At 38.1% G+C, this 27902-nt stretch overlaps 2 protein-coding genes across 2 annotated transcripts in view; both read left to right on the top strand.

Moving 5' to 3' along the window:
- Positions 1-768: 768 nt before the first annotated feature.
- Positions 769-26085, top strand: RADX (RPA1 related single stranded DNA binding protein, X-linked). Its single transcript, XM_080553986.1, has 15 exons — positions 769-1540; positions 1905-2047; positions 3849-4041; positions 7230-7338; positions 7493-7584; positions 7676-7798; positions 8714-8821; positions 10327-10494; positions 11063-11223; positions 11661-11842; positions 13009-13077; positions 18628-18707; positions 20358-20651; positions 21965-22147; positions 23023-26085. The coding sequence occupies exons 1-15, from the start codon at positions 937-939 to the stop codon at positions 23166-23168; spliced, it is 2655 nt and encodes an 884-aa protein (XP_080410112.1). The 5' UTR covers positions 769-936; the 3' UTR covers positions 23169-26085.
- Positions 26086-27137: 1052 nt separating this feature from the next.
- The window catches only part of RNF128 (ring finger protein 128), a 40952-nt gene continuing 40187 nt past the window's right edge, over positions 27138-27902 (top strand). The window contains exon 1 of the mRNA XM_080554027.1: positions 27138-27642. Coding sequence (XP_080410153.1) covers positions 27237-27642 — 406 coding nt within the window. The 5' untranslated portion in view covers positions 27138-27236. The remainder of the gene's footprint in view (positions 27643-27902) is intronic.

Here is a 27902-nt window from a genome sequence, read left to right as displayed (position 1 = left end):
AGGTCTTTTCCAACTTTAATGATTCTGTGATTCTCTTCTGGCCCTTTTATCCTTACTTACCTTGCCTTCCTGCTCTGTCCTGCTGAGCAGGGGAGCTTGGCTTTATGTAGGCTTTATAGCCTATTAGGTTCTAATATAATAGGTTCAAGTGCTAATATCTATATATATTGCTATATATATTTATGTATTAGCAAATGCTAATGTATCAAGTAATATAATAATAGTAATTTAATAAAGTGTTAAATACAAAATCCTTGATCCCCAGAACTTCAATTAATATTGGAAGTGATCACGGGATCATAAAGGGAAACAGAATCTCCTTGATGGTGGCAGAGGGATGAAAGTCAATAGTAAAAAAGTAAGGCTGCATGCTTGGGGACCACCAAAAGCAGCTCCTCCAGCTGGATGTTAACTCATCCCCCGCTGCTGGGAACAGCAGCGGCGGCAGATATGAGCAATTTAAAGCATCGGGGGCTATGATTGCCAACACGCCACAACGACCAAGAAGACAAACACCATTCAGGGGTTATCACCCTGAGGGCACAGGGGCACCGTTAGGCGCGCGGTCAAACCCTCAAAGAAAACCGAGCGGGGGAGCAGGTGCCTCAGGGAGCCCCCTCAGCGTGCCGGCGCCGAGCAGGCACCCCGTTTGTCACCGGGGGGGCTGCAGGAGCCGGGGGACACAGCCCCGGGCGGGTCCAGGCGGGCCGCCTTCCTGTCACCGTCCCCCCCCCCGCCCCGTTACCGCGACCGTTGGGCGCTCTGACTGGAACGCGCGCGCGCAGCAGCCCCGCCCCCGGCCGCGCCATGGCGGCGCCGCGGCTCAGCCCCTGACAGCAGCAGCAGGCCGCCCGCCATCGCCGCCGTCCCTCGCCGCCGCCTTCGCCGCCTCCTCCCGCCACTCTCCCCGGCGGGAGGAGCCGCGAGGAAGCTGTCATGCAGGAACCCGGCCCGGATCCGCCCGACCCTACCGACAACAGCACTCCCACCTCCCCAGGCGGCGGCGGCGGCGGCGGGGAGGCTTCGTGGCTGCTCGGGGTCTTAGAGGCGGCGCGCGGCGCCTCCCTCCTCAGCGCCTCCCCCGCAGAGACGCCGCCGTTGACCGTGGTGGCGGTGGAGCGGTACCTGGCCGAGGCTCCGCCGTCCGCCCCGCCGCCGCCGTGCCCCGCCGCCGCCGTGCCCCCGCAGTACTGGTACGACGTGACCCTGGCGGACGGCTCCCGGCAGGAGCGCTGCCACCTGGCACCGAGCCTCAACGGCCTGGTGCAGCGCGGCCACCTGCGGGCCGGCGACCGCCTGCGCCTCACGCGCTGCTCCTACCTCTACGACGAGCGGCGCCTCCGCTACGGCTTCCCCTGCCTGGAGGGCGTCGAGCGGGTGGCCGGGGAGCCGCCCGCCGTCCCCGTGGCCGTCGCCTCAGCGCCGCGCTGCCCGCCCCTGCGCGGCGAGAGGAAGCACTACCTGCCGCTCTGGAACAACGAGGATCCCTACGGGGACGCCTGGGAGGCCGAGAAGCCGCCGGAGAAGGTGGACGTTGATGGTAAATGGGCGACTGGGGGGACGGGGTGGTGGGTGTGGAGCTCCTCTGGGTGGGGTGCTGAGGGGGTGTGCGGTCGGGTGGGGGATTTGAGGGGTCTGCCCGTCAGGGGGGTGCCCCCGGAACGCCAGCTGCTCTCGAGGTGGGTGTCCTGCTGATGGATAGCGCTCTGTGTCCTCCTGCACGTGTCCCTCTCCTTACAGTCCATATAAACATCAATAACCCAATTATACACAGGTGGCGCAGGACCAGGTTTCGTGGTATTAGCAAATAAACCTCTTGAAATATGTGTAATCTTACTCTGTGCACTTTACAACTGAAAACCCTTGAAATGTCCACTCTTCCTTTCTCTCCTCTTTAACATCAGTCTCTAAGCTGACTTCTCTTGGTCAGCTGGAAATGACATGGAGAAGCAGAGTTCACTTCCATCCGCTGCTTGTCAGAGTGCTGCACAAGTCTAGGCTAAGGTACTACGGGAAGCCAGAGAAAAAAATGGATGTGCCGTATCAGGTAAGGAGGCATAAGGCTGTAAGTTAGTGCTCTTGAACAAATGTTATAGGATATTTGGAAGTTACTGTTCCCATGTAGTAAACACATTAACACTTAAGTTGTAGATAACTTTATATTAAAAATGCTTCATAAAAATGCTAGGCCCTTCCACGTATGGAAATGGTGGAGTTGCTGGTAGTACATACAAACATTAGTAGATGTGTTTCAGTTACTATAGTCCAGTTGAGATTTCTCTGTGAAAAGACAGAATATTTGCTTAAAAGACTGTTTTCTGGTCTGTATGCTTTGGAAGTTGGAGTTAGTCTGTCTTGTACCCCCCAAAAATAATACTAATAAGTTTTTGTCCCTTAATTTTTGCACCAGATGACTTCCAGATAAATTTTTTTTTGTAAAACTCTTGCTGGTCTTCCTAATATGTTGAGCTTTTCGCAATATTTTATGTAGTGCTTCTTGGAAATGGACACTGCAGGTGTGTTTGATTGTTCACAGGTGCACCCATCAGCTGCTCGCTTATTTCTTCTGCCCTTAGAGGGGTGTTGGGGAGAACATTGGAAGAGCAAAAGCAAGGAAAAACTCGTGTGCTGAGATAAAAACAGTTTGATTAAAACTGAAGGGAAGAAGGGGGAAAACCAAAAAAGTGATGCAAAGGCAGACTGATGTCTGACCAGTCTCAGAGCAACAGGTACTTGGGAAAGACTGTCCCCCAGTTTCATTGCTGAGCACGATGTTATGTGGCGTGAAACATTGTGTAGGTCAGACCAGGTCAGCTGTCTCGGCAGTACCACCTGCCGGCCTCCTGGCCACCCCTTGCTTACTTGCTGTACGGGAGACACAGAAAGGCCAGCAGTAGCTGAAACACTAGTGTGTTATCAGTGCTGTTTCAGTCACAGACCTGAAACACAGCACCATGCAGGCTGCTCTGAAGAAAATTAACTCCATCCCAGTCAGACCGCTTACTGGAGGGCAACATTTCACAAACAGGTCGGATAACTCCTATTTCTTCCATGGGGACAGAGGGGTATGGAACTTGTTAATGAAAGACCACGTTCGCCTCTTGTTCCACGTTTCCATTCCCTTTCACACAAAGATGAATCTGGGTCTTTTACTGGAGATGATTCTTAGTAGACAGTCTACTGACTGACGTTTGTTTTGGTGGATTTCTACCTCGTAAGACCATTCGTTATAAGACTGTTTAAAAAAAAAAAAAAAACACAAAAAACAACTTCTTACCGCTCAGTGATCTGTTCAGTTATGGATTCAAAGCTTTCCCATTTAAGAAAAGTAGGTAGAAGTCTTTGTCATAAGTACAATTTCAGTGAAAAGATGGTGGTTTGCAGTGCAGATCTTCTATGTGTTTTTTCAGCTTGAAAATAGTCTTGTATCATGTTTTTGTCATGAATGTGACCCAATGAAAATGCAGCTTCTCAACTTTCCATGGAGACATTTTGAAGTATTATTCTAAATCTGCATTCTATCTGATAAGGAAGACTCTTTTCCCCATTGATTCTTGTGCACAGTATTTCCCAAACCTCCTCCAAAAAAGCACAGAGTGAAACTGGCATCACCTACTGTTACTGAGCAGTGGAAGGATAAGAGTTTGGGCTGGCGGAGTTGTGGATGATTTTTTCTCTGGAAACTGGGGATTTCTTCAATGCCAGCGTTCAGTACAAGTTTTGGAACATAATCTGGATCCATTTGTAATAAGTGAAGTCATTCATGAGTCAAGTAGCTGGTGTATTATTTAAAGAAAAAAAAGGATGTTGATAAAAGATAAATGTATTTTTGTCTCCTTTTTTTTTAGGCTTACTTTGAAGTTGCTGATAGCTCAGGCATGATGTCGATGGTTTTGTGGAATTCGTTATGTCCCGAATGGTATAACAGTATGAAGGTTGGCACGGTACTACTTCTTGAACAGTATGCTATCAAAAACAGTTATCCATTTAAAACAAAGCCAACCCCGGGAGATTCACAGATGAAGAGATTTGCTACAATTGGTTAAGTATTGCAGAAATCTGTTTTGATTCAGTGAAATAGAGCTGTAAAAAGGGGAAATAGAAAGTAAAACAGCAAGTGATCCGTTGCCAAGACTGAATGATGTGATATATATCTGTAATAACTTATTCTTCCCTGTTTATATTTGAATCACGTTTATGAAGTTTTTTGCCACAATTAGATAAAACCTTTATTTAAAAAAAATAAAGATAAAAATCTCTGATTTCAAGTATTGAGTTCATAATGCTGGGCCTCTGGTACTGAATTTTAATCTGATTCTGCTTCTTCCTGATAAGTAAAACAGATACCCTTTGTGCACTGTTTGCACATGCTTCCAGGTCGTTGAAGCACATAGTCACCTGCTCTGACTGTAGGCTTTAGTGTGGTCAGGCCCTGGTGTATCTGCAAAACTCCACTGAGTAAAAATTTGCATTGGTGACTGCTGTCTGTACTGAAACAGCAGCACCATGGGAGTTCATATTTAAAGAATATTCCTTGACTGTGAGAAAGCGTTTTCTTACTTGCTGTTGTTTGACAGCTATTCAAGGGAGCTGTGCCACAGGAATACAAGTGGTGCAATAGAACAGTAATAGCCTTTTCAAACTAGATTTGGTCTACAGTTGTTTTTTTTCTCTCCCACTTCACTGAACATGAGGTTTTTTTCCCCTTATATGCTTATGTTCAGAACAAAACAACAGCTAACATTCAGAAAATACGAACAACTGCCTTGAAACAAGCAAATATGTGTTTGTGATGGATGATGCATGTATAACTTATTAACAATGACAGTTTCCTAATGCAGTTGCTACAGTGCATGAAAATAAACAATATTTTCACTGCTAGAAGCAGTGTATTCTCTGTCTAATGTATCTTCACCTTAAAATCAGATCTTAATGTGTGGAGCGTTTGTGATGAGTTGACAGGAGAGAGAAATGTTCAGCTGGGAAGGGAAGTTTGGGAGGGGAGCTGATGATGTTTATAAACAAGCCCTCAAGCGATCATAATTGCTGCAAAACCTTTCTATGGGAAGAGAACAGAGTAACGTACACCCTGAGGTGACTTTCCCTATGGGTAAACGACTTCAATCCTAATGGCTTCATTCACACTACACTACTGATTTCTGCAAGTATTAGTGGTGTAGAAATGTTGATGGAGAGATCAAAATAGAAAATGAGACCGATGGCCCATAAATGATAGTATCTAATGGGAAACTTAACCAGTCTGTAGTAAGGTGCCACAGAGTACTTTCAGACCACAGATAAATCTTTGGTTCATAGCAGCATGTATGTGCAGTATCTTATTTCTTAGCTCAAAGCTCAGAATTTTGTTTCAATATGAACTTATAAAGCATATTGGGCCATGTGGTGGTAGATCTTGAGTCCATATATCCTACAAGAGGAGAGTGTGGAAAGAATAACATCTAGAAAATTTCCTAGAGCAGTTACAGTTGATTTTATGCAGCTCTTGGAGCATGATCCGTTGTTGTTCAGATGTCAACATACGTGAAATGTAGTGCCTCACTAACTACTCAACATAAAAATCTCTGTATTTCAATTTTTAAAGCATGCACAATGGGTGTTCCAAAAATTCTTCAGATAGCTAGTTAAAGGATTCAGTTAAACTGGATTGCTCAAGTAACAATTACTTTGTTTTCATAATCAGTTCCAATTTGTAATTCAATCACATACCACCTTTCCAGTGTTCCTTATGACCATTCACTTGTAAATGTTTTTAAATGGTTAGGGGGCTAGGGGGGTTAACAAAGCTAGAGTTCGTTAGTGTACAAGGGAAGGGGCTTTGAAAATTAAGAGTTCTACAAGATGGTATGCTTCTGGCATACGTCTGGTTTTCTGTGAAGCGAGTTCTGTGTTGCCCACTTGTTTCATTTGCAGTGTTGTATGACATGCTAAGAGGTGCTGTTCTATAACCTAAAACTTGTAAAGCTTAAATACTTAGTACCATCATCTTGAATTCCACCTCTGGGCAATGTGTACGTCTCACATCACTGAATTTATGTGGTACTGATGAAAACAGCTGTTTCAAATAGCCCGGACTGACTTTCAGTTCTGAGTAATCCCAGTGTATAATCTTTGGCTGAGTATATGGCTTTCATCTAATCTCAAAATGACCAAAAATTTTTAAATTTGATGAATAGTTTTGATGGATAGAAAGGAGTGGTTTGTTTTCAGAAATTTTCTCACAAATACTGCCTGAAAACACCACGTGCAAAACCACATTAGTCCTCCAAATACACTTCTAGCAAGTAGCAGCCTGAAGAAAATTCTTAAGCAGGTCTGGTTTTACGTATAATGCCTTCCTGGTGTCACACCACGAGGGGGAAGGTCCTGATAGGTAAACAACTGTATAGGTTATTTATTCTTAGCAATTACTTTTCTGGGTGCATTATTCAACTAATCCCTTACCTGAGCCCAAGTATCTTGTGCAAACTGGATCAGAACAGTCTTTTTCATAACAGCAAGTTTTGTCTTGTTGTGAGAGAGACAATAGAGTACCACTTAGAACATTCTATATGCTGAAGCCATTCCTTCTGTATCTTTAGCTGGTTGCAACCCTCTGCCCCCCAGTACTCTACCATGTTTGAGATGCTAAATAGCATCTCAACACTTTGCTTAATAAATTAAAGTTTTCAGGGGTTATGATATAGAAATGCAAAGACCTTCTGTCTTCTTGCATGGCCACGTCATTGTTTCTGTCTTATTTATAACTGCCTGAACTGGTGTCATACACGGAAGTTCTCATCTGCTGGTTCTGTCTTCTGTCTTTCTTCATTGTCTGCAAATCAATTTTAGATTGTAGTGACACTTGAGAACAAAGAGTGAACAAATATTTCATAGTCTAGCAGTATCGTATTAATTTCTTTTGCTGTTTTTTAAAATACCTATCTGGAACAGACTAATTGGCTCATGTAGAGCATTGGAAAGTTTAGCATTGCTCACATTCAAAAGTTGCATTGTGGAATGCTGTACCTGCATTTCTTTTTCTCAATAGAAACATGAGGTTAGAGGACTTCGTGGACGATTTCATAAGCAGTGAGACGTGTTTGAAATATATCTTTTATGAAACTTTACCCAGTTTTGTTTCAGGTTTTGTTTTTATTTAAAATGAAAAGTGTTTTCTTGAATTTGTATTCATGCTTTACACGCTCCTGTCTTTTTTTTTTGTTTGTCAGAAATCAGCCTTAATGTACGTGACCCACCTACCAAAATAAGTATCATTCCAGAAGAAATGGTTAAGCCAGAGTGGGGATTACCTGAAGTTAAATACCGCTTTATCACAAGGTAAAATGGAAATCAGTTGTTTGTCAAGCTGGAACTTAAATTTCATTAAATTACACTGAGTGTTAATTGGAAATATGATTTAAGAAATCTCTTAAGAAAGCTTTATGTTTTGTCATTCGTTAGTACCAACATTTTTGTTCTGTTCTGTTTTTAGGTCAGAGCTGGATAACTTACCAAACAATCATTCCTGTGATGTTATTGGTCTTGTGACATTTGTAGGAAGGATTGAACGAGCAAGGAAGAGAGGTTTTTCTATAAATACAACTCTCAGAATTTATCAAACCTTTTTTTAACTTTTTGAAGAAACACATGTTTTTCTTAATATTTGTTTATATAGAACGCAGTGAAGACTTCTGGCTCTATCGTTGGGCGCATGCCATTGATGGGACCTCAGAGCAACCATTTATACTGGAAATATTTGCAACTTCTCAGCCAGATGTGTTTGAGCGTATTCATCCAAGTATTTATCTCTTTACCGTACTTATTAATAACTGTTTGTAATGTTTTTCTACTTGGTCACTAATTTCAAATTCTGAATATAATTGCCATTGAATTTTTTTTAAAAGTGCCTTGGTTTATCTCCTAAAACAGAAAATAGCTGATCAGGAATTAAAAACTAAAAAAAAAATAAAAAAAAAAAATAGTTCAAGTATTTGAAATTCTTGTCATACTGCAACCTGCCAGTTAATCTAGACAGATAGAGGCAGCACAACCTGGGGTTCATCTGACATGGTTAATTTCAAACAGAAATTTTAGGTTTTTTTGCCCAGGGCATCTCTTTCATCAGAAACAACTAAAGAAAGAAGGCAGCTCTTTAAATCTCTTACTCTCTTTGTCCATAAATAAATACTTTTTTATAGACAGGAATAATGTTAGATGATTGGATGAAGGGAGAGGTGAATGTGGAAAAGCTTTCTTTCTTTGAAAAAAATATTTTTAGCAATACAGAAATCATCTGAGAGCTGTGTTAGTTATTTTCTGTGAGTTTGTAATGTTACATTTCAAACTGGGGAATCCTTATGGATTTTTTTTAAAGGGCTTTAAATATTTCTCCTTGCCTTCTCTCTCTTTCCCTCCAAGCTACTCACCCTTCTTTTAACACTGTTATTATTTATTTTATTGACATCCTACCTGATACAGTGTCACATGTTTCAGTGCTAATAGGCATGCTGAAACTTTCTTGCACATTTCTTAAGTTGAAAATCTAATGACATCTCCATATACTAATTTATAACAAAGGCTAAATACATGCTAAAGGTCAAGAATTAAAATAACATGTTTTGACCACTTAGTTAAAATTAATCCAGTGTCAGTCGGTCTTGAAATTCTAAAATCAATTAAATACCCAGAAAAAAAAGTTTGTTTGTTTTTCTAGTGACATACTTGGTGTGTACACAGATGAGAGTGGTACGGGACCTCACTGACAATCCTTCCAGCACAATTTACCTTACGACTTCGAATGAAAGTCAAATATTCATTACAGGTAACTTAAAGTAGTTTTAGCTCTATGTGGTTCTAATTGTAATTGCTTGGACTATTACAAAAAAAAGGCGGCATATTGTATTCAGGTGAGGCGCTAATTGATGTATCTTATGAAAAGTACAAGTATTAGGTTAAGTGTTATGTTTACTAAATATTTTGGATTGTTTTAATCATTAGATAGTGTTGCAGTGAATATTGCCAATTTCTTAAAAAATGAAACATTATTTGCAGCTTTTCTGGGTTACAAATCTCCTTATTACAATAAAAAAAATCAGTATGGTAAATTTATCTTAGTTAATATTTTCACTAATACTTGAGAGCTGTTATGTTTCATCTTTCCCAATGCAGAGGCCCTTGTGCAGAACACGTGGCCTGGAAAGGGTTGTCGTACTGGGCTTCACTGAAGGAGCATTCCTTCTAGAAATTCTTATTTGAAAACTCGGATCTGCAGTACAATACTCGTTACGGCCCTGCGATACTGTGCACTAGTATCAGTCTAGTATCATCAGTCAGCATGTCACAGCCAGGATCAGGCATAGCTTGTTGTAGTACTTGTGCTTTTTGATCAGGAGGCAGATATAGCACAGCGTTGTAGGTGAGAGGTGTAATGGCCTAATTGCAGGGGAGTATGAAATAAAGTAGATGCCTCTTTCCTGTGTTTATCTGTCCATCTCATTTCTTCAGATTTCCTATCATATTACTCACCCGGCCTGAGTCTTGCTGCTGACAAGGAGGAATAGGAGTATTATGTGCTAAAACATTATCTGAATGTAGTCATATATACACACATGGTCTCTTCTGACAAGCTGGGTAGGGTGTTTTGTGCTTAATTGGGCTAGCAAAACAAGCTAGTCTTTTTTCTTAACAGCTGATTTATATTACACCTAAATGAAAAGTTTGTGAGTCTTTTTTTACTTGTTTTCCTTCAGCATATTTTGTGCTTAGTTTTCTAATTAAATGTTTCTCTCTTGAGCTTTTCTTCAGACTAGCTTTAATTCATTTTATGTCTGTTTGCATCCTAAATGAGAACTACAGCTGGAGATGACAAACCATTGGATGAGATCTATTTCAATTCATAGCTTAGAAGTAGACCTGTTTATTTGAAGTAGACAATTTATTTGATGTAACTGGGATTTAGTCAGTATGTTGGTTTTAAACCAGACATCAATGAATACATACCTTACCAATTACCTGTCCGGATATTTGCTGGGCCCTATGAAGAGGATCTACCTGTTCTTTCCTGCTGAGGTTACAGAAGAATGAAGAATGTGTAGGTCTTCAGCAAAGGCAATGTAACGAAATGATTTCTGATCATTTTATTGTTGCATATACTCGTGAAAAAGTTTTCTAGTAGTATTGCCAATTGTTTTATTATTTAACATTTGGCTAACTTTCAGTATCAGATGCTAGTGTTAGCTGAGGAATTCAAGATACTCATTTTAAAATTAAAAGCTAGTGTCTATAACCTGCTTTATTTTTGATATCTGATTATTTTTGTTTTAAAAGGGTGTCACAAGGGCCAGCCATACACCAGAGATACCAAAGTGAAAAACTTCATTCACTGGACTAAAACACAGAGTGAAGCTGATCAAATGAAGAAAACTGTCATTGGTGGCTATTACCCTCTTCCTCGACCTCCAAATAGCTTTCTGAAGTATTGTAAAAGTAATAAAGGTATCGTATTGTCAAGTATCTTTAAGATTTGTAGCCTTTTTCAGTTCAGTCTTACTCCAAGCATTTGAAACATCAGTTAAAAAGTACTACAGTTATTATTAGTGATTACACGGATGTGTAATGTCTTCTAAGAAAAAATCCCTTTCGTGACTCATAATGTATCGTAGGCCAAATCCTCATCTTACAGAAAGTCAGATTTTGCACTTTGTGCATATAGTTGCAGGAGAATTGTAACAACTTACATGAGCTGCAAGTCTTCCCAGAAGTTTTACTCTGACTGCTCTGCTAAATCAGCATTAAAGACAGTTATTTGGAAGAACATAATTAATTAGAAATTTCACCTGAAAACACAAATTGTAATACCTGATAATGCTTATGAGGGGGAAAAGGGCATATTAATTTTTTTCATGTGATGTAAACAAGAGGATTTAAAATCCTTCAAAAACTTACTTTAAAATCAATTTCATACTTAGTAACATTTTTTTTTCCATTTTCTTTGAGACTTGCATTCAGACTTTTTGATAGTGCATTTCTTTAAAACTTGTTTATGGGAATTACTCTTTTGCAGTTGAATCAGTTTTGAAAGCCATAGGTGAAATGGGGAAAGAAATTGAAGATTTGCACTACAGGGAACACAAGCGCATTGCTATTCAAGGAATAATTAGCGCCATAAGATACATCAACTGTAGCAATGTAGCTGAAGATGCCTCAGGAGTAGAACCTGTTCAGGTACAGAGCTTGAAAATTAATGCTGTAGCACTTAAGCAGCTATGATCATAATTAGAATTGAGAATATCGCATTTGAATCCAGAACTTGGCTACATTGTCTCTTGATTAGCTGCACTTGCTATTTCAAGAAAGAAATAGTTTTGCAAGTCATAGTTTAAAATTTTGAAAAGCAGTGATTCAGTGTTTCTCTCTGAGTTCATTGTAGCAGTCCTCTGTAAAACTGCATAACTGTTTAGAAGCTACTAATTTAACTGGCTAGATGATTTAATTAATGTAAATTAGAATGTGGGAGAGCGGACTACTGCAATTTGTGCACTGTTGCTTTCTAGACAGAATTTATCTTACTTTCTCTAAAACGTACTTTAACACTTTCAGGGTTTTGAGTTAGAAGAAATAGTTCTGGGTGCTTTGAAACTCTTAATTAATTGTTGTTGCAGAAAGATACTTCTCAGTCTCTTGAAAGTTCTACCGTGTCCAAAGAAGATGGTGTTCAGAAGGGAAACCTTCAAACTAAAGAGTTCACGTCTTTTCTGGGGCCACAGTGTGCTCCTGGGGAACAATGGCATCAAACTCTAAAATCGAAAAAGAGCACAGTCAAGAGAAAGACAGAAGAAGAACAGTAAGCTCTTTTTTAAATATGTAGTGTATCTTCTCAAAAATGTTAATGTAAATTAATTCAAAACCTAGGTCATAGAAAAGCACATAAGAAGGCTTTAAAAGGGTATGTAGTTTAATGTTTAAAAGTTAGTTACGTGCTTTTCCTAGTATCAGGTGACGACAGTTACACCATTCAGGCTAATGGAGGATTGATTAAAACAGAGGCATCTGATTGATAATGCTCTCTTCTTTTTAAAATTTATGCTACTTTGTTATTCTCAGGGATTTTCAGTAAAGGTAATTAACACTTCAACAATCTATAGGTTAGTGACCTATCTGTGGAACAAGTAATAGTTACAATGGTTTCTTCACTGGAAATGCAGAATTGGGAGGAATAATGTTTTAGTATAGCTATTCCTTAAATCCAAACGTACAAATTTTTTTTTTTTACTTCTTTTTTTTTCCATTTCTGGTTAATGGAAGGTATTACACATAGGTGTAATTTGCTCTTAGAAAGGAAAGTAGAGGATGGTCATACAGTAACCTAAAGGCTCGAAATAACTCATAGTACTATGGCTCTGCTTGTGATGTAATTCTATGAAATTTTTTTGCACCTAGTTAGACACAGACAAAGGACATCAGTCCAGTATAAGAAAATGGGATAAGAAAAAAACTGGTACAACTTTTTAGTTTCAAGAGTAAAATATTTGCTTGTATAAATATATGTTTTATTGCAATGTTTGTGCAAGTTCTGATGTAATTGTACCGAGTCTTAAAAGTCTCGTTTATATACTGAGAGATTTAATGTTGCAAAAATCTAGCAAGTCACGTTTTTTGTTTTAGTGGATTTCTCGTGCTATAAAAGCTATATTTTTTTTCTTGACTTTTCACATCCAAAAGTCATAATAGTGGAAAGAGTGCAGGTATTTCGAATATTTTGCAGGGAAATGAAGTGAAATGTAATTAGGATTGAACAAAAGCTTACGACAAAAAAATGGGGAATTTGAAGTTCTGTGTTGGTAATGTTATAGCAAGCACGTTAGCGGATTTCCATTCCATAAGAAAAATGCCAACATTAGAATATTTTAGGTTCTGCCTGAAAAAAAAACAAAACCATGCGTGTTCTTTGCTCTGTGTATTTCCATTTAACAGAATTCTGTAAAATAATGGTGAATTTCCTATCTTAAGGGGAAGTGCATCTGTTATTCCTGTACCATCTCACCACTATTTCACACGGTCTGCAAGAAAGAAATTTAGGTAAGTCATGTGAAGTTAATTATGTTAAATAATTGCAATGATGAAGCAAAGACACTTGAAATTAAATTCTTATAGGTTTGAAATTAAAATCTGGTATGTCAAGAATCTGCATGGAAGTAAAAGAACACAACAGAGTGGAATTTAATATTTTCTATTAATTTCCTCCACATTGATTCTAGGTCAAATATATTGGTTTATTTTATTCTGAAACAAAATCTTGAACGTGTTATTAAACAAATTTTTGTAGTGCTACATGTGCTACTTAAGGAATACCTAGTAACAGATATATTGCTTTATTTATCACAATGTTTTTATTTATGTAGTCTTTGTTTCAGAGAGATTATGGTTTAAATAGGAGAGTCAAAGGTAGGAGGGAGGAATGCTTAATTAGCAAGCAGAGTGAACAATGTGATTGCATTAATGGATTTGCTAGTGGTAATTAAGCTATAAATCATCCCTGGTGCTACAGAGGTGTAAGCTCACAGAGGTGTAGTTGTCTCTGAGAAGTCGCTTGACTCCTTCCACTGCCCAACACTCAATCTTTATTGAACTTGCTTTGGATCCAGAAAAGGATAAAAAAGAAAAAATCCAGGTAGCATTTTCAGATCCATATCCCTGACAAAACTGGAACCTAAAGAGATGACTACACATGGGAAATTATTAAGAAAGCAGACTGAATGTTATTTGCTAGTCTGGGGTAGAAAACTTCCGTCCTTCATGCAATTTTGTTTACGGGTTGTAAATTCTTGTCGTTTGTTTCAAGCAATGCTTGAGTAACCTGAATTTATGAACTCTGTGATGACAGTAATTTCGAATGTCTGGTGTCTTGGTGGTGGCGACTGGGGTTTGTATCATGAGTACATGATACATGTGTACAGTGGGGTCCATTAAGATGATGAAGGGACTGAAGCAACTAACGTATGAGGAAAGGCTGAGAGAGCTGGGACTGTTCAGTCCAGAGAAGAAAAGGCTCAGGGGTTTATACATTTGATATGTTTAAACACTGATACATTTATATCAACCTATATAAATACATGAAGGGAGCATGCAGAGAGAATGGTACTAGGCTCTTTTCATTGATGCCCAGTGATGGGACAAGAGGGAGCGAGCACAAACTTAAACACTGGAGGTTCTGTCTGAACATCAGGAAGCACTTTTTGTACAGTCAGGGTGACTGAGCACTGGCACAGGTTGTCCAGAGAAGCTGTAGAGTCTCCCTCCTTGGAGATGTTCAAAGGGTGTATCAACATGGTCCTGGGCAGCCGGCTCTGGGTATCCCTGCTTAAGCAGGGGGCTGGACCAGATGGCCTCCAGAGGTCCCTGCCAACATCAATCATTCTGTGATTCTCTGTGCCCTTCATCTGCCTTCTTAGTTTACTTTCAGCACCTCTTCACTCCTCACTAAAAAGAATTTTTGATGGTGCTAGGGATGTAGTGACAGTCATGGTGACGGAGGTTATGTAAGTTACTGACCATTCTTCCAGTGTTACTGCCTTGGAAGTATACCTGTTCTCATGAAAACCAGTTCTTGGAGGCTAATCGGAAAAAGTTTTTTTTTTTTTTTTGGACAAACTAGGTTCTTCTGAGCTCCCATGTCTGTTTACTCTGATCCTTTTGGTAGACGCTGCGTTTTCTAGGGGAAATGGTTGTCTGGCTCTGCAACTCACTCATTTAGCCTGACACCTGGCTTTAGTATCATGCACCTGCCAAACAGCAAGTTACATAGCCCTGGGGGGAACCTCGGCAGACCTCAGCTGCTAGGGTTTCTATTTAACAGCAATCAACTTAGCTGGGGAGTCAGCACGGACCCCACGTTTCAGCTGGACTTGGCACTTGCTGCCTTCAGGGACAAGAGGCTGTATAGCCACCTGGTGTAAGGATGAGTTTGGGGGTATTGTGGTGCAGGAGTTTGCAGGAACGTGTGGCATGAATCCATTAGAAAATCAGGATGGTTTTTTGAATGGGAGGAATCACTTTTTTTCGTTTGCTTGCTGAGAAATACTCAATTTCTTCAGGGGTGGGGGGAGGATGGGAAAGAATGTATTCTCCCCATTTCTTAAAAATGGGAAAAAAGTTAAGGCATGTTTTCTTTGTTCTCTGCTTTTCTCAATCTACTACTGTCCTCGCTAGCTGTGTGTCCTGTACTCTATGCCATTAGTAAAGGAAGAGAAAGTCTGTGTTGGATTATGGGAAGCTGTTTCACTCTATATAATTAAAAGGTAACTCGTGTATTTCTGTAATTACCTATATAGTTGTTCTGAATTCTCCAAATTACAGGAGAAGTACTGAAGTACTTCAAGCTTGCATTGTTTTCTGTTCTGTTGCTTCAAAGTAGCAGAATGCCAGCTCTCACTGGAATATTTTAATATGTTTATGAAATAACGGTAGATATTTCTAAGTATGTATTATAGCTTAGATTATTTTGTGTCAAGTATTTTGTGCAGTATTTCAGAATGTGGTTGAATAGTTGAAGGCTTTATGCTTTTAGATAGTAATAGCTCATTTTAATGTTCTTTATTTGACCACCTCAGTTCCTACATTTCTGAGGTAACTCATGTATAGGATGTCCTATAGTACTATCAGAATGCATGTGAAATGGTCTGATTATTAAGGGTTTCAGAAAGGCTGAGGTAAGAGGAAACCAATTAATTTAATGCCATCATTAATATTTATATCCTTGCTAGTGGAGACATTTAACAGAAATGTACTTTCAAGCTTTTAATGTAAAGTAGTTCAATTTTTTTTTTTATGAAGGGGGAAAGATCAGGAATTTTAGACAAGCTTTTTTTTTTTCCACAGAAATGGAAAAAAAAAAAACACACAATAGCTTTCTTAACTTTTTAATCTTTAGAAGCTTAGCACTGCAGGTACCACAGAGTTGCTGGTGTATTACATGTTCACATTCCAGACTGCTTAAAAGTACCTTGTTTGTATGCTTCTGTCCTTGCAGTTTCACTTCTAAATGTTTAGTGTAACTTAGCCCTTTGCTTATTTTCTCCATTTTCTATCCCTTTCAATGAGAACTAATGGACAGGAGAGTCTGCAGATTGCGGGTTGGGAATAGCAAATTTGTCGTGGCACAAGTTTTCATAAAGCTGTCATGGGCAAAACAGGAACATGGATGTTTTGGTTTACAACAGGCACAGCATACAATACTAAACGGAAGGATTTGGGTTATGTCAGGTGGCTTTCAGACAATCTGGCTTGCAAAGAAACACATGTCTATACACAAGAGCTTATATAAGTTTCCCTTGTTTACTAATGTAGCCCAGGTTGCACTGTGCACCCATACAGCACAAAGCAGTCCTGTAGCAGTAACATGTTGGGCAGGTAGGTGAAAACATCCCAGCCACAGATCTGTGTAAGAAGCTTGGGAAGAACTGCGACAAGTTTATTTCCAAATTTTTAAGAGGCAAAGCTAGCTCTAAGTCAGAGCCTTCTCACCTTGGAAAACAGTTTGAAGAGAAAAACAAACCATTTTCATAATATCAACTTGTCAGCAGTATGAGTTGGTGTACTCCCGTGCTTTAATGAAGAGGGAAGTTAATTGTCTTGTACCTTACTCGATGTGTTGATTTCTGAGCAAGCCTTTCATAACACTGCTAGATTTTCACGTCTGTTGTTGAGAAAGTCGTGAAAGTGAGAATTAAGTTTTGTGGGCGTTCATTTTTAATTAGACAACTTCTGTTAATAGCTTTTGATAATGTCTTTAATGGCTTGAAAATCTATTAATATAGTTGATATGTAAATATTTAGTTTATTACTATGCATACACAGTAATTACTTTCCAGGTTATTTAAGGTAAAATGAATTAATTCTTCATAAAATGAAACATTGTTTTATCTCAAAATAATGCCATGGAGTCACGATGTAATTACTGAATTATTCTTAGAAGATAAAAACTTTCCTGCTACATTGCATCAGAAGATATAAAAATACTACTGCATAAAATTAGATACGACATATTGAACGCATCTTTCTGAGGTTGCACTGGATCTCAAAATTTGAAAAACATCTTGAACCCTACAGTGGCATTGAAGCACATACGACTTTCTGTTTACTGATATGTTTAGCACAGCTCTGCTCTGAAGCCTGCTTGGGTTTTGGGGAGCAAGAGGGGTCATGCTACTCTATGGCAGCTTTTTGTTTTCAAAATTTAGTAGCTGAAACCTTATTTGTGTAGTTTGTGCTGTTTGAACGGGGATTCTTTTGTGCCTAGAGGCAGAGATCACAAGATAGTCACTCCAGTACTTAGCTCACACAACGATAATAGTGCATTTCGTAGAATGTACTTTCATACTCAAAAAAACCACAGTGTATTTCCTTTTATCTTTTCACAGTATCACTTCATCTTAGATATTTCCCATTTGTTATGAAACACTGATAAAGAATTTCCAGTATTTATCCATAATATGAAATAGGGAAAATTTGGAAAAAAAAAATAATAATTACAACTGAAAACTGAAATACAAAATATCCCACTAAACAGCATGCACTGTTTCACGTCCTTTTTCACTGTCTGTGTATTGTTTCTGTGTATTTGCAGTTATAATACCTTAATAGTAACTACTTTGGTAGGCCAGAATTTCAGTGGTACCTGAACAAAGTCTTTCCTGTGTCTCAGTAGTTTGTGTTGCAAATTAGTCTTTTTCTTGAGTTTATTCATGCATCTTGTCGAGTTTATAATAAGAGGAGTGTAGCAAAGAAGAAAGGAATATATGAGCTTAAGAGCATATCTTTCTCTGTTGTGGCTGTAGAGTATTTATGTTTTTCTCCAACATAATGTCCAAGATAATTGATTAGAGATTGTAGAGGATAGTTGCTAACCATTAGTTTAAAACTTCATGGTTAAAAATGAAAGTATAACTTCCTAAATTTATTTATTTATTTATTTTATTTACTCTTTATTTTATTTTAGTTTTTATTTTAATTTTTAAATATTTTTATTTTAAATAAAATTATTCCTAAAATTAAAAAATCTGGTTTGCTTGATTTACCTGATTGTTATGACAGAGTAGTATGTGCAAAAGAAAATAAATATTTGGAATTTATCATTTGGATTCTGGAGTGATGAGTCAGCTGTATTCTTGCTTTGTGTTTGACTGCTGAAGTGTGCTGATATGAAATCACAGCAGCATGCTGTGCAGTATTTTCTTTAGAATTAAGTCATAAACCTGTTGATAGTCTGAGATACTCAGCTTTTAGTGTCACGCATGCTATTTCCAGTAGGTGCTCAGTAGAGGGCAATGCTGGCTTTTGAGTATAAAATACTTTGCTATCTACTCCATAAAGCAATGAAATAAAGCAGTTCTTATCTTGAGCTCTTGAAAATGGATTTACAGAGCATATTAGGTCTCATTATGTTGAGCTGCTATATTACAAGTCCTGTGATGTGAAACCAGCTATCAATGCTCAGTCATTCAGGCTTGTTTCATTTATCACTAGACATCTGTCAAGATTTGAACTTTTGCTGCATAGTGTTTGAGATGAAATAGATTTTAATATATAAATATATATATACACACATACACTCTGACTTTCCTTTTATAGCTTGGACAAATTTCAACATGAAGATTTTGTTCAAGACAAAAATGAACAGCCTGTATCAGACAGTTCACAGTACTACCCAGGTATGTCTCAAGCGATTGTAACGTTAAGTTTAAACCTGCTTCTACCCTTCAGGTCCAAAACAGGCAACAAAGATATCCTTACAACCATCGTTTGTCAAGACAGCTTTTCTGTGCTGTATCAGCCTCTAAGGAGCCGCTGTATGAACTTGATAAAGTCATTGTGCTCCATCGTGTCCCTGATGTGTTATAAGGGATGGCTGAAATGGCACTATTAGGCTGTTTCCCTGTATGAGAAATAAATTCTCAGTGTTTATACAAACTGCAGGTCAGTTTTGTACCTCAGAAGTATTGTGCAGTAGACTTAGTAGCACAAGCCTTCGCATCTTTTTTTGATGGTTTTCTTACTATACTGATCTACATGTAATAAAACTGTCCATCTCCAGGAAGATAGCTCCAAAGCTACATGAACACCTAATTAAAAAGAAAAATACAATATGTGGGAGGAAGTTGATGCAACATACAAGCCAGTAATGAGAGTGTTGGTTGAGTTTTGGATTTTTTATCAGTTAATATTATTAAATATTTCTTTCTTCATTTGCAATTAAAATATAAACTCATATTTTAAGTAGTTACTTTCTTGATACCTATTTTTGGATGAAGGAAGAAGTCTAATTTATCAGTCATCATTTTGTGTAGCTTAGTCTGTTTTTTATTTCCTGCAAATATTTTATCACGTTTTCCTCTTTTCGAAGCTGTCTAGATTTACTCTGAGTCATGTAATTTTATCTGAAAGTTTGTCTACTGCTTGCATCTGTCCCAACATCAACATTTGTCAGTTTACTTCCACATATAGTCATAGTATGGATAGTGTTGTCCATCCTTTTATTTAGGAATGCCGCAGTTCATCTTAATGTAATAACGATGGTTTGCCTCTAGTCTACTGATCATTATCTACTGTGTTGTGTTTCTTTAAAACAATAGAATTTACAGTGAACTTTCCCAAATGATTAATATATTGTAGATTGAAATTATGAGGAACGTTTTAAATCAGAGTAAAATTTATACAGTAACTTTTTAAAGTGATTTCTTTTCAAGTGAAAGAACAGCATTAGGTATTATGTAGAGATCTTTTCAAAATTAAGAAAGCATATCCATAAGTAAGTTTGATAAATAATGGGTTAATTGGTTCTTAGTATTCAATGAAATTTCTTGTGACTTTTAAAAATGAGAAATCAGATTGGGTTTCTCTCCTGAAATTATTTTTTTACAGGAATTCCTGGTAGCTGTAGTGTTTATTGTGCTGTGCTCTTACTGTCTCTGGAATTGCTGGGATATTGTGTACATACCTTAAAATGAATGTATGTATGTGGTTTCAATTAGGATGGTTTAAAAAGTTAAAAAAAAAAAAAAAATCCCTTATACATATTTTAAACTTGTTTTCTTGGTTTCTGGATGTTCGTTAAGCAAATTACATGCTCTCCAAAAACAAGCCATAACGTTCAACTTAGTGTTTTGAAATAAGTGGTTTAACTACAAGTGTAGCCTCTAAGGTTAGTCATATACTCCCGTTCCAGCCCTAGTTTCTTTGTTTTGAGCATTCTGCTGTTGTCTTAACTGAAATGTTCTAGTGAAAATACCTTCCATCTAGCAAAGAAGTGACAGGATTCTGTAAGTACATACGCAACTAACTATTTGCTGTGTTTATACTAGACCAAGAAGGAGTAAGTGCTATACCTGAAACTGAAGAGACTGGAGGAACTCGTGATTCATGGCAGAGTGACCTGTGGGCACAAGTAAAAGACAAGCTGCTGAAATATTTGCATCACAGCACAGTTTTCCCAGAAAGCATCCCACGTAAATTTGATTATGTGCACAAAGACTTACTTATGCAACAGTACAACCTTCATGCAGCTGTGTACCAGCCAAAAGAAGCTAGAACAGATAAAAATATCAATGAGTTTAAAAGTGCTAGTGGCCTTGGGTATTATGAAGTGACAGTTCTGGGTAAGTATTTGGTAGCTTGGCTGTTTGCTATGCTGGGAATGACTTAAGGTAAGCTAGAAACTGAATAGATTTCTTTGGCTTAGTCATTCGAATTTGGGTGTTTAAGTTTAAAAAAAAAATGTTTTAAAGACATTTCAGATCTCTGTTAGAAGAAGGAATTAGAATATTATTTCACCAGAAAGCAGTAATCCTTGTTAAAATTACCATCATGTCATTAATTGAGATAATTGAATATCTTATTTCTATTGCCACTTTCCATATAATTGCAATTTTGTGTATAGGCGTGTGTGTATTATTTGAAGGTTGTGTATAGTCCTTAAGCTGTTCATTATTACAATTAGAGAGAGAGGTTCAGTTCAGTAAGTGAATCAGTCTGACATAATTAGGTAAATTATTCAATTGCACTTTATTGTCAGCTGATCTCTCTGTTGGAGCGGTACCTGTCAGGAGCAAGATAGTGTTCTTAAGGGAAAAGGACACCTTGAAATGCTTCTTTTGAGCTTTATCCTCACTGAGTTTTTTTTCTTTTTTTTTTTAGTTGTCTTTTTTAAGTGCCTTTTTTAAAGTGCATTTCTTCCATACTAGAAAATGAAGGGCTTGTATTTTAGCCATACTCATCAACCACTCTCTGCTGCTTCTGGTTACCACAAAACATCAATTGATTGACCTTTATTTGTTAAAATATAAATATGCAAGGTGATGAAAAATATGCAACAAGATCTGTTTGTTAGCATTACTTCGGGATATTAATGTTTGGTTTATTTTCCCATAAAAAGGAGAAGGAAATTGACTAGATTAACAGTGCTCATGTTAAGTTCAGGTAATTTTAAAGTTTCCATTATTTGCTAAGGGAGATTTTCAGAGAAGGTGTTTAAACATTAGAATCCTGGAACATGCAATAAAATACTCAAGATGATGGTAGCACAAGTACTGTACCACATGCTGCATAGATACAGTGGATGTAAAATGATTTTTTATGCCCTCATAGCAGTGAAGTTAAAAAGGAGTGTGAAATGGCTTCCAATATTGATTTAATATTTTTTTAGCTAATAGCATTGATAACCTTAAATCATAATAATGTCGTAACTATCAATTCCAATGTGTGTGTATACTTATATAGGTTTCTATTGAAATGTAGTTTTAGACATCAGTTATGAATTAATGAACAAAGAGCAAGTATGTAAAAATTTTCTGATGATATATATCAGTGTTCAGCCTGCAATAGTCTGATTTTTCTTAATGAGGAAATACAATGTGAAGTTGCAAATGGGCTGGAGATGAAGATTTCTGCTAGTAAATATTTTTCTCAACAGGTATAAACCACGATGTAGCAGTAGATGTCGCATTTCTCCCACTCTTCTGTCCTGAAGACCCACACTTACTTCAAATGGAGGACATTGAAAATGATACATTATTGTCTTGCATGAGTTGCATCTCTGCTTGTCAGCAGAAGACCACCAGCTATGGAACACTTCATGACACCTTTCCACTTTCAAGTGAGACTGACTTTCACTGGCATTACTCATTTATCTTTTCTTATTCTGTATGCCAGTACAAGAGAGAATCCTCTGTAGAAATTAATGTTGTAGATCAGGCATTGCTCACCTCTTCTATGACACACGTGAATTTTATGTGGCTACCTTTAATAAATAGCTATAATACTGAATTCTCAAGGCAGTTTTTATTGGAGCTGTTTTGTACTCTAAAAATAACATTTTAATATCCAAAACACTAACTCCTAAGTGACCTAGATAGTATTTGCAGTTATTTGCAATGTTATACTGACGTAGGAGTCAGTACTTGTGCCTGAGCATGTGGATATTTGCCTTGATTTGCTTTGAAATAGAGTGGAATAAGAGTCAATCAACTCATTTCACTGATGTCACTTGGAACAGCAGCTTTAATGCAACCTACAGTGCCTGTGAACTGAAGTATTTGCCTAATATGCTTCTAGTTACTGGCACCTTACAGCACTTGTGCTGAACGCCATTCATGCATGTCATGCTGCAAAGTGCTATGTAGGCATAGTGTTTTCATGCATGTTTATACACACAGACGTGATTTTATTCAAATACATTTACTTTTCCTTGAATGATACTATGGAATCTGAGAATTACTAATGTTTAAGCAGTGCATGTTTCAGTATTTCTGTTTCTGATGCTGTCATTTCTGGTGGATGAATTTAGTAATGAGATTCTACACCCCACCCCACAAAAAAAAAAAAATTCATAGTAGACCTGCACATAATAGTTCAAGTGTGTTTTTCAATGGAAGAAACTTGAACATACACACATAACTTTGTGGAAAATAACGTCAATTCACTTTATGTTTTTACTGTACATATATTAAAACTACTTTCCTTAATTTCTAGATGAAATTGTAAAAGCAGCGATGGATCTAGATGGCAAACATGTTATCTGTATCTTGGACATCTGTCACTTGGGTGATGATAAGGTGGAAGTCTTTCTGAGCAAAATCTACAAGACGGTGGAACCGGATGTGCTGGATCTAGTGTAATTTAATAACTTATTTTCAGCACTTATATAGTGTTGAAAAGGAGGGAAATAAAATTGCTGTAATTTGAATACACCCTCTACACACTGCACTTTTCTAGAACTAGCAGACAAAAATTATGATTCTTATAACAGAGCAATTGTCATTCACATGAATGCGAAGGACAATTGTTACCTTTGTTTTTGGCAACCTGGGAACAATTTTTTACACGATGTCTTGATCACTTATGTTCAAGAAAGGTGAACTGGCAATGCAGTGAGCTTATCTTTTGATAGGAAATGAAGGAGTACGACTGTGATCTCTCTTTCTCTGCCTGTGTGCATACATACGAAAAGTATGCATCAGGGTGAGAACTGAGAAGAGAGGCAGGCTTTTCCAATATTAAAGGCAATGTTTGCAAAAGAATTAACTGAAAAGAATTTAGGCTGAAAATTAAAATCATTTTGAGGATGTGAACTATTATGTCCCAAAGTGATCTTTCAGTGGGAGGTACTATAGACAGCCTCATTAGGCTTGAACCTTACTGTGTTTGTGAAAGGGATTACATATTGTGGTGCCTTAGTACTGGGGGCTGGACTCAGTGATCCAAGAAGTCACTTTCAGTTCTTTTTACCTGACCAAGGTCAATTGCTATGTTTTTATGTCTGCTTTTGTATATATAGTGTTGGATAATGAGTATAGCACCTAAGATTTATAACATATTTTATTTATTAATTTAGAAAACAAAATATTAAAAAAGAAGAAACTTTGTTAGTGAAACTTTTTTCTAGCTTTGCAAGAGAAAAAAAATATTTTTAAGTAACAGTTAGCATGGCTGGATATAGTTTGTGTCACCATTACTTTTTCTTTCCTGTTGGCCACCGCTAGCACTATCTTTTTTCTTTTTGGTGATAGCTGTAATTCAAATGCATGAGGGAACTCAGTAGCTCCAAGAAGCTGCTGCTTCCAGGAGGGCAAAAGGCTCAAGAATACTGTCAAGATGTTAAGTTTCTACAAGCCAGCAGCTGCTGAGTTCCGAACCAAGTCCTGCTTTTTCCTCCCGTTGGTCTCAAATCACTTATGCAACTGGATCTTTGGGAAATTATTCTCAAGCAGGATCCTAAAACACATTGCTGCTTGACAACTTGTCCATATGCAGTGCTGGTCTCAGTTCAGTTGTTTTGAGAAGAAATGATTGCATTGTGGAAGCTTGCCACTTAAATTGTACCATTATTGACTAAAGCCCACAGAATTAATTTATAGGAACAGATCTGTTCTTTTTCGAAAAACTTTCTAGGTATGTTTTAGCTCCCTGTTGGTAATTAGCGAGTATCTTTTTCAAGTAGTGGCTCACTTGTGTGCTCTGGGGACAATGGACTTTGTCTTCAGGTCCTACAACTCTATCTACCCTGACTTCAGTTAATGGTAATTGAAGGAGAAAGTTAACTGTCTTTATTATAATAGAGTTTCAATGCAACTTCGTATAAAAAGTAAATGCCTTAATAATGTTTAGGGAAAAAAAAAGGTTAACATTATTCTGAGTTTCTACCATGGTTTACAATTTAAAAATGTATTAATGAGAAAAGTTTAACTTAAATTGCACAGACTAAAAGTGAATTAAATGTGACTTTGTGTTGTTTATGTTTATATTTTATATGGATCATAATAGTATTAACTCTAGAGCAACGTTTGTCAACCCATGGCTTTCAGAGTACTTTGTAACCTTGCCACAGAAGGCAAAATGAACACAGGACAACCCCAGAAGAGCAGGGTGTTGCTTGCAATTACTTGTGTAATTTTGTTGCTCATGGGTATATGAAGATAAGAAGCTCTAGAGTGAGGAAATTAGCACCAGCACTTCGTGTACCAAACTGAGCCATGCTGACTGTGTCAGCATTTTCTTAATTTAGATATACTTCAGGTGGAAGTCTAATTTTAATAAAACCATTATTTCTAGAAGCAATTTTAAAAAATAGTTATCTTTGTATGAAAGGACTGATGTGGCGAACAGAGTCACAGAGTCACTGTATTCGGTTGTTCTAGCCACTCAATCCATCCCCTGCAATAAAAATCCAGCAAAGATCATTTGCTGCATTGCACTGCTTACTATACTTTAAATATGTAGCATTAATCATTTGATCCTCCATGTTAGGAGGTTTCCTAACTACAAAATGTATCAGAATGATGCTGACTATGTGTAATGTGCACTTGAGACTTTTTAAGTCCATAACTTTATTTTACAGAAATAGTGGTTGAAATTTTTCATGGCAAAAACAAAGGAGGAGACGTATTCACTCCTGCAGAATGAAGTGCCAACGTTAGATGCATACACTGTCTTTGTATAGGTAGAGAATATTCAATACCTATAGTAGACTTGGAATTTGAATACTCAGGGTAATTCTTAAGAAGAACCTACCCCATCCTCATAAGTTACGTTGAACTTGGTATGCCAACTTCAGGTTTTGAAGTGTTTTTTGTGGTGTTACATGATTCTACCGGTCTGTCTCTGTGTCAAAAAAGCACTGTATAACTGGGGAGAAGGTCCAGTCTGAAAAAAACTACTGGCTATTTTATTTGGCGTTTATTGACACAACAATAAACCAAAGTATTTTTGTTCCTGAGTTTGTCAAAATGTGTTAATTTTGCCATGTGAAACCAAAATAGCATCTTTACTCCTGCAAATTATGCCATAGGAATCATCTTTCTTGCTGCTGTGTATTGTCACTGAAATCCTGCATTTCCATGTTTCATATGTTTCCAGCATTAATATCAAAGTAAAACATAGGAAAGTAAACAGTGTGAAATTAATGGTACTTTTGTATGTATAAAACTTTGTAAGTTATAGATCTTAGAGGTAAGATCAGTTTCAACTTAATGTGATGTAGAAATAGTATAACAGTGAAAACTGGAGAATATAAATAAATAAGTTAATATCTGTAAATGTCTTGGATTCTTTCTTTCAAATTTGTAATGTCCCTTCTGAAAGCTGTTCCAGTATTCCAAGAATCTCCTCCAGAGTCTTGTTTACTCTTTCAAAGAATCTTTACAGGAGAACTAGGTCAGGCTTCCATCAAAATATATGCAACCTATTGTAGCTGCTCGTGGCTTTCAACACCGCTCAGCATGACTTGCAGAGAAGCTGGAAAAAGGCCTTGAGTTTTTGACTTGTCTTTAATTTTCATTTTGACCTACAGAATTGTGGCACTGCAATAGAAAAAAATGAAAACCTAACTTATATAGAAAGATAGGAATCAATACTACTAATTGCTATGGAATGCAGCTCTGAAATTAGGGAATTAGGGAAAGTATCTATAGAGTGTATATCCAAAATGGAATGTGAGAATCATTCAGACAGCGAGAATTGTGAAAGTGAGCTAAGGTAGGAAAACAGGGCTGAAAGAGGTTTCTTTGGTCAGTTTATGTGATTCTACATCTCTTGCATTGGTATGAATCAATGTTAAAATCGGTTACTTACAAACACGAGAACAAGCTCGACTTGACAGAGTAGGTGACTGAAAGGATCAGGAAGAAGACGAGGAAAAATGACTTGGTCATTTTAGTGTGTAAGCTGAGGTTGGTTGTTTTGTTTGTTTTTAATAATATTTCCCTCCACTTTTGACCTTTTAAACAATGTCATTTGCATCCCAGATTGTATTGTGAAGCAAGAGCTTGCATCACTGAACGAAAGATGATCTGGTCCTTCAGGAGTGACATTCAGGTTGAAACTGGAGACTTCCTGGAGCAGGGGGCTTAGGAAACAGCATCAGGGCCAGAATTTGTCCAGAAATGGTGGGGGGAGCTAGGGAGGGAATGGCGTGTGGCGACAGAGGAGCAAAAAGTTAGAGCCAAAAGTTACTTAGAGGTTCCTTTATTCTGCATGTCTGCTTAACAATACACAGGTGTGTCGCTTGGGTTCCCTCCCAGCCCCCACTCCAGATAAGCACGCTGACGCATCAAGGACTTATGTAGGTGGTGTCAGGTTCCTGGTGGAACTGAAATTTCAAACTGATCGGCAGGCTGAGGGCTGACAATGGCCACTGCTAGCTGAAAATATCTGCAGGCATCTAAATTTTGCGCTTATATGAATAAGCAATGAGGCAGGAGAATAAGTTCAGCTCTTCCTGCCTCCTGGTGATTATTAGTATTTTACTCAAGCCTACAGAGACACTTCCTGTGAACGCCTTTGTAAGTTTGTTCTATTTCAACAGCACCAGTAACATGTCTGTGTCTGAGCAGTGTGAATGTGGCCTGTACGGGTTAAGCTCCCCCCTGCTCAGCGCTCAGGGGTCTGTGGCCATTCCTAGAGCTGCTAACCTTCAAGCCTGTGACTCAAACACTCAGTTCACCATCACGGAACCGCCGTGGATAGCACTGATTGAAAGAGGCAATTGCACTTTTGCTGAAAAAATCAAGGTGGCTGCCAGAAGGGGTGCGACAGCAGCTGTGATCTACAACGCAGCGGGCAAAAGCAGTTACCCCATTCCGATGTCGCATATTGGTAAGTACCACCGTAAAGCACTGGGACGTGATCATTTCTCTTAAGTTCGGTCCAGGACAGCACAACGGGGCTGTAAGGAAGCATTGGTGTTTGTGGATTATTCTTGCTTTAATCGAGATATTCAATGGGAAAAATAATGCATTATGAAATCTGAGACTTGACTTGTTGAGAAATACTTTGCTGTTATGTTGTGAGCTTGGGAAGGTGTAGCCCAACTGTGACTCTCTGGAGTTAGTCCCATTTTATACTTTCACAGCACA

The sequence above is a fragment of the Anser brachyrhynchus genome (genome assembly GCF_964034855.1).
Source record: "Anser brachyrhynchus genome assembly, chromosome: 13".
NCBI lineage: Eukaryota > Metazoa > Chordata > Aves > Anseriformes > Anatidae > Anser > Anser brachyrhynchus.
The sequence above is the reverse complement of the archived record's forward strand: the minus strand, read 5'-3'. Positions and strand labels throughout refer to the sequence as shown.

What these genes read in the sequence shown, in the direction of transcription:
- RADX (XM_080553986.1), top strand. Translation starts at nt 937, where the DNA reads ATGCAGGAACCCGGCCCGGATCCGCCCGACCCTACCGACAACAGCACT. An exon ending in AAATGGATGTGCCGTATCAG is followed by an intron (nt 2,048 to 3,848) that starts GTAAGGAGGCAT and finishes CTTTTTTTTTAG; the next exon opens with GCTTACTTTGAAGTTGCTGA. An exon ending in GTTTGAGCGTATTCATCCAA is followed by an intron (nt 7,799 to 8,713) that starts GTATTTATCTCT and finishes TTGTTTTTCTAG; the next exon opens with TGACATACTTGGTGTGTACA.